Genomic DNA, 6,285 nt, shown 5'->3' on the forward strand with positions numbered 1-6,285 from the left:
CACACCAATCAATCTAAACGAGCTCGAATCGAATCAACGTTTGATCAGATTTAAAGGGGCAGTGTAGACCTGGAATAATCTGATCAACAGGAAGCAATTAAAAGAATAGTTCACCTAACAATGAACATTTACTGAATATGGACTCACCCTCAGGCCATCCGAGATGTGGATGAGTTTTGTTTCTTCATCAGATTTGGAGAAATGTAGCATTGCATCAGTGTCTCAGCAATGGATGCTCTGCAGTGAATGGGTGCCGTCAGAATGAGAGTCCAAACAGCTGATAAAAACATCACAATAATCCACAAGTAATCCACACCACTCCAGTCCATCAGTTCACATCTTGTGAAGCCAAAAGCTGTGTGTTTGTAAGAATAACCCTTCCTCCAGTGAAAAAGTCATTCGGACTGAATCAGGAGAGAAATATGCACAAATATGTACGAAGCCAAAACAGTCCAAAGAGCTCTAAACAAATATGTGGTAGGATTTTGATGTGAGAGACAACAGGAGATGGACTTTTCACTGGAGGAAGCGTTATTATGGATTATAGACTCTGGATATTTTAGCTGGAAGCAACGGTTTGAAGATAAATGCATCTTAATGATGGATTTGTTTCAGCTTTTGGCTTCTCCAGATGTTAATTGATGGACTGGAGTGGTGTGGATTACTTGTAGATTATTGTGATGTTTTCTCCATTTCTCCAAATCTGAACTCATTATTTTTGGATGAACTATTTCTTCAAGCATGTAAACACTTGAATCGGACCATTTTCAAAAAGCACCGTGATGTGTATTGTTCAACATGAATGCGTGTGCATTTATTTACCTCTCGTGTCTTGAACTGTTCAGTGGAGGAGATGGAATATTTACTAAATATTTGCTAAAAAAAACTCTTCTAACATGAATATCAGCTTTCTGCGCACGCGCTGAGGTTTTGTTCGGGATATGAGTAATGCTGCACGTGCAAAGAAATACATTATATCAATCAGATACAACTTTTAGAATATCAAATCAGATTGATGCATCGAGTAACAATTGAGCTCTACTCACATACACTGTAACAAAATACTATTTCAGTCTTTCTTCAAAATGTCATATTTAAGTCAATGTGTTCTTGGTAACTGAATTGACATTTACTAGCGATTTCTGAGTGAAAAGTGTTTCTACACCAAATTGTTTAGTTTGTACTGAGCTCGGGAACATTGTGAATGCAGACATTCAAATATGAGGACCAAAATGAAATACATTTTATAATAAATGTCATAATGTGCCCTTGTTTTGGATTCAGTTATGTCATTTTCAGTGCTTCATGGGATGACTGTTCATTTCCTCACAAAATAACTAAAGTAGTCTTGCATTATTTGTTGTCTGTTGTCTGATGTTCAAATACTTCTTGGTCCAAATCAATGCAACTGTCCATTTGCGAAAGATATAATCAAACTCCTGAACACTCAAACTAGTTTTCATATGCAGTCAACTTTAAATAAATGCCTTTTATGCTAATAGTTACACTGTTGTACAATTCATCTGAGAGCTGGTTGGTCTGGTTCAAGGTTTAGATCTGAATGTGGAGAAAATGAATGGGAAAACACTTCAGGAACCAAGGGCACTTAAAAAGTGGGCCGTCGCTGTTGTGCTCGATTTTCCGCGCTTCTCTGCAGTCCATTACTCTGTTTGCATGCCAGTGGCTATATAAATAAAACCTGCTGGAAAGTAATATACCGTCTCATTCGGTGTTAACACAACAGCTGTCACCTCCGTTCTGAGCGAACAGGCTTTATGTCTGTTATGCTCGTTAAGTGAGACTGAAACACAGTTTGCACTTTGCGTTCCCATTATGAAGGTACCGTCCTGATCACGCACCAAAAACCATTTCACCTTTCCAAGGTTTGGCATTAGCAGCTTTAGCCGCCGGGCCAACAGATGCAAAGCACAGATGCACTTATATTACACCGACACGCGTGGCATTAATTAATAACATTACACGGTGATATTCAGTTATGGGATGGACAAATGTTTGCCTAAGCGTATCTCACGAGACTGCAGAAGCGGTGTGTTTTCACGAGATGTTTTATTTAATCTTCCTGTCTGGACAAAAACACAAAAGCAATGGGTCGCGGGCAGCACAAATGCAAAATCTACATAATAAAATGAACTAAATACGCTACTGTTCAAAAGATTTTGGAAGAAATTAATACTTTTATTCAGCAAAAAAGCATTAAATTGATCAAAAATGACAGTAAAGATATTTATAATCAATGTTGGGGAAAGTTACTTTTAAAAGTAATGCATTATAGTGTTACGTTACTCCCTAAAAAGTACTTTGACACTGAAGACTGGAGTAATGATGCTGAAAATTCAGCTTTATATCACAGAAATAAATTTCATTTTACAGTACATTCACATTGTAATAATATTTCATATTTTTACTGTTTTTTTTTTTTATTGATCAAATAAATGTCGTTATTCCCTAAAAAAAGTAATTCATTACATTACTTTGTTGCTTTCTATGGAAAGTAATACAAAATATTACTTCTGTGTTACTTTTTCTTACAGTTTTTTTATTGATCAAATAAATGTCGTTATTCCCTAAAAAAGTAATTAATTACATTACTTTGTTGCTTTCTATGGAAAGTAATACAAAATATTACTTCTGTGTTACTTTTTCTCATCTGGGCGGGGCTTGCTTGTTTGTTTTTAATATAAAAAGTTATATTTTTGGCAAATGTAAAAGCGCTTTCACACCAAAAGTGAAATGATTAAAGGATGTAATTTAAAAAGTAATGGATTACTTTACTAGTTACTTGAAAAAAAGTAATCTGATATAACTTGCGTTACATATAATGCGTTACCCCCAGCACTGTTTATAATGTTACAAAAGGTTTATATTTCAAATAAATGCTGTTCTTTTGAACTTTCTATTCATCTGTGAATCCTGAAAAATAAAATGTATCACGGTTTCCACAAAAATATGGGGCAGCACAACTGTTTTCAACATTAATGATAATAATCAGAAATGTTTCTCGAGCAGCAAATCAGCATATTAAAATGATTTTTGAAGGATCATGTGACACTGAAGACTGGAGTAATGATGATGGAAATACAGCTGCGCATCCCAGAAATAAATTACAGTTTAACAGATATTCACATAGAAAACAGCTATTTTAGATTGTAATAATATTTCACATTTTTAAATTTTTTACTGTATTTTTGATCAAGTTTCTGAATGTGTTCATGGAGGTTTTCCCTATTTTTTTTCCACACAGATGTCTAACTTTAGGTCTTCAGTGCTGCTGAGTGCAGTAGAAACGTTGGACTTCAGGTCGGATCCGTTCGGGAGCCTCACTCAGCTGATGTGTGGAACAGACTTTAACTCGACGAGCAGAGCTACTGTGAGAAGAGCGTCGACAGAATCAGACCAACAAAACACACGCACCGCAACAGCCGACAACACCAACACAACCAGCACCAACACCAGTAAGAGCTGATTCCTCAGTCCGACTCAGTTACCGGTAACATTCATTGTGTGACATAACTAAAATTGAATAGTGGACTTCATAATATTCAAGTGGGCTATGATATTATTAGTTTTCTTAAGAAGGAGTTTTCTTATTGTCCTGAATGTCGACTTGTAGTGTACTTCAAATCATAAGTATATATGTTTAACAAACTGTACTTTACATTTACATTTACATTTACATTTAGTCATTTAGCAGATGCTTTTATCCAAAGCGACTTACAAATGAGGACAATAGAAGCAATCAAAACTAACAAAAGAGCAACAATATACACACACACACAAACAAAAAGAAAAACAAGTAAATAGAATAGAAAAAATAGAAAGCTAGTGTTACTTTTTTTAAATAAAAAAGAAGATAAATAGATAAAGTAGAATTAAAATATAATAGAAAGTGCTAGAGTTAGAGGGTCAAATAAAGATGGAACAGATGTGTTTTTAGTCGTACTTGCATAAAATGTATTTATGAAATAAAAGGTCACTTAAGTGCACTTAGAGAGAGATGCTTTCATAACACACTTAAGTACACGTTTAAAAGTAACCTTTGCAATAATGTCAAAATAAAATTAAAGCACATTTTAAATATTTTGTTGTGTTTTAAAGTACACTTATTTTGATGTGGTGACTAACATACTGAAGCACATGTAAAGTACCCCATTCTCATTTTAATTGTAGTGTGTTATTCAATATTATATATAATGTTAATATATTTTAAATATACTAAATTGCAACTTTAACATTATAAATGTGTAAATAAGACTGTAATTAAATAAATTACATACAAGTTTCAATAGAAATGGTATTAAAATAGATTTTAGTTTATCATAAATGCTTGTCAGTACATTCAGCAGTTCTCTTAATAGTAATTCCTTAAGTAATTATGGAACTATGTACTTAAGTCCTACATCAAAATAAGTGTGCTTCTTAAAAGCATGACAAAATATTAATAAAACATAATGATTGAAAATGTACTTTAAAGTAAAATGTTTGGTTACACTTCATTTTAAGGTGTACTTGTTACACTGTAATTATACATTTAAGTACTAAGTGATATTATTTAACTACATGTACTTACTATATGGTTAGGGTTAGGATTTGGGTTTGGCTTAGGGTTACTTGCATGTAATTATGCATAATTAATTGTTATTATAATAGTAAGTACATGTAACATGTGTAACAAGGAGACCTTCAAATAAAGTGGTACCAAACATTTAATTTGACAACATTACAAATTACACTTTTTTTTAAACTGTACTTAAGTGTGTACTTAAGTCCTACTTAAGTGAGTCAGAATTAAAATTAAAAACTAAAATTCAGCTTATTGCATTTAATATAAACTTAAATAATAATACACTTAAAGTTAGAGTATGCTTTTAATTTAAACTTAAACAATAATACATTTAAAGCTAGAGTGGGCTTTTAATATAAACTTAAACAATAATACATTTAAAGCTAGAGTAGGCTTTTAATATAAACTTAAACAATAATACACTTAAAGCTAGAGTAGGCTTTTAATTTAAACTTAAACTATAATACACTTAAAGCTAGAGTAAGCTTTCAATATAAACTTAAACAATAATACACTTAAAACTAGAGTAGGCTTTTAATATAAACTTAAACAATAATACACTTAAAGCTAGAGTAGGCTTTTAATTTAAACTTAAAACTATAATACACTTAAAGCTAGAGTAAGCTTTTAATATAAATTTAAAACTATAATACACTTAAAGCTAGAGTAAGCTTTTAATATAAACTTAAACAATAATGCACTTAAAACTAGAGTAGGCTTTTAATATAAACTTAAACAATAATACATTTAAAGCTAGAGTAGGCTTTTAATTTAAACTTAAAACTATAATACACTTAAAGCTAGAGTAAGCTTTTAATATAAACTTAAACAATAATGCACTTAAAACTAGAGTAGGCTTTTAATTTAAACTTAAACAATAATACACTTAAAGCTAGAGTAGGCTTTTAATATAAACTTAAACAATAATACACTTAAAGCTAGAGTAGGCTTTTAATTTAAACTTAAACTATAATACACTTAAAGCTAGAGTAAGCTATTAATATAAACTTAAACAATAATACACTTAAAACTTGAGTTGGCTTTTAATATAAACTTAAACAATAATACACTTAAAGCTAGAGTTGGCTTTTAAAATAAACTTAAACAATAATGCACTTAAAGCTAGAGTAGGCTTTTAATATAAACTTAAACAATAATACACTTAAAACTAGAGTAGGCTTTCGGAGAGGCTAGCAATAGCAAGCTAGCTTTGAAAGCATAAGATCTCACCCTCCATGCAAATCACTCTCCAAAGCCACGCCTCCTCCGAAACACATGACCATGCACAGGCAGAGCAGAGGCTAACCAGCGTTGGTGAAGAGTTGAATGCAACTCTGTCAGATTACCTCATGTCTCATTTACCGGTGAGAAAACATTACAGTACAAAGCGCATAATATTACAGTAATAATGCTTGATGGTGTGCGGAGGTATGCAAATGCATACATTGACAGGCAGGTAGGACACCCTATCGTAGCCCTCGGACCGAGGAATATGATTGGACGAACATAACATGGTCCTAAGCCTTCGACAGACGATATAAATACATTTAGACCACTTAAAGGGGTCATATGATGCGATTTCAAGTTTTCCTTTCTCTTTGGAGTGTTACAAGCTGATTGTGCATAGATAGGATCCCTGAAGTTGCAAAGACTAAAGTCTCAAAACCAAAGAGATATTCTTTATCAAAGTTAAGAGTCTGCCA

General features: G+C 32.6%; 1 protein-coding gene across 1 annotated transcript in view; it reads left to right on the top strand.

Annotated features, from left to right (window-relative positions):
• LOC107749001 (ATP-binding cassette sub-family A member 1) overlaps positions 1–6,285 on the top strand; it is a 119,004-nt gene that overhangs the window by 9,749 nt on the left and 102,970 nt on the right. Inside the window, exon 6 of the mRNA XM_016564039.1 lies at positions 3,263–3,473. Within this exon, the coding sequence (XP_016419525.1) occupies positions 3,263–3,473 (211 nt within the window). The remainder of the gene's footprint in view (positions 1–3,262; positions 3,474–6,285) is intronic.

Source organism: Sinocyclocheilus rhinocerous, unplaced genomic scaffold, assembly GCF_001515625.1.
Source record: "Sinocyclocheilus rhinocerous isolate Xijiao unplaced genomic scaffold, SAMN03320098_v1.1 scaffold680, whole genome shotgun sequence".
Classification (NCBI taxonomy): Eukaryota; Metazoa; Chordata; class Actinopteri; order Cypriniformes; family Cyprinidae; genus Sinocyclocheilus; species Sinocyclocheilus rhinocerous.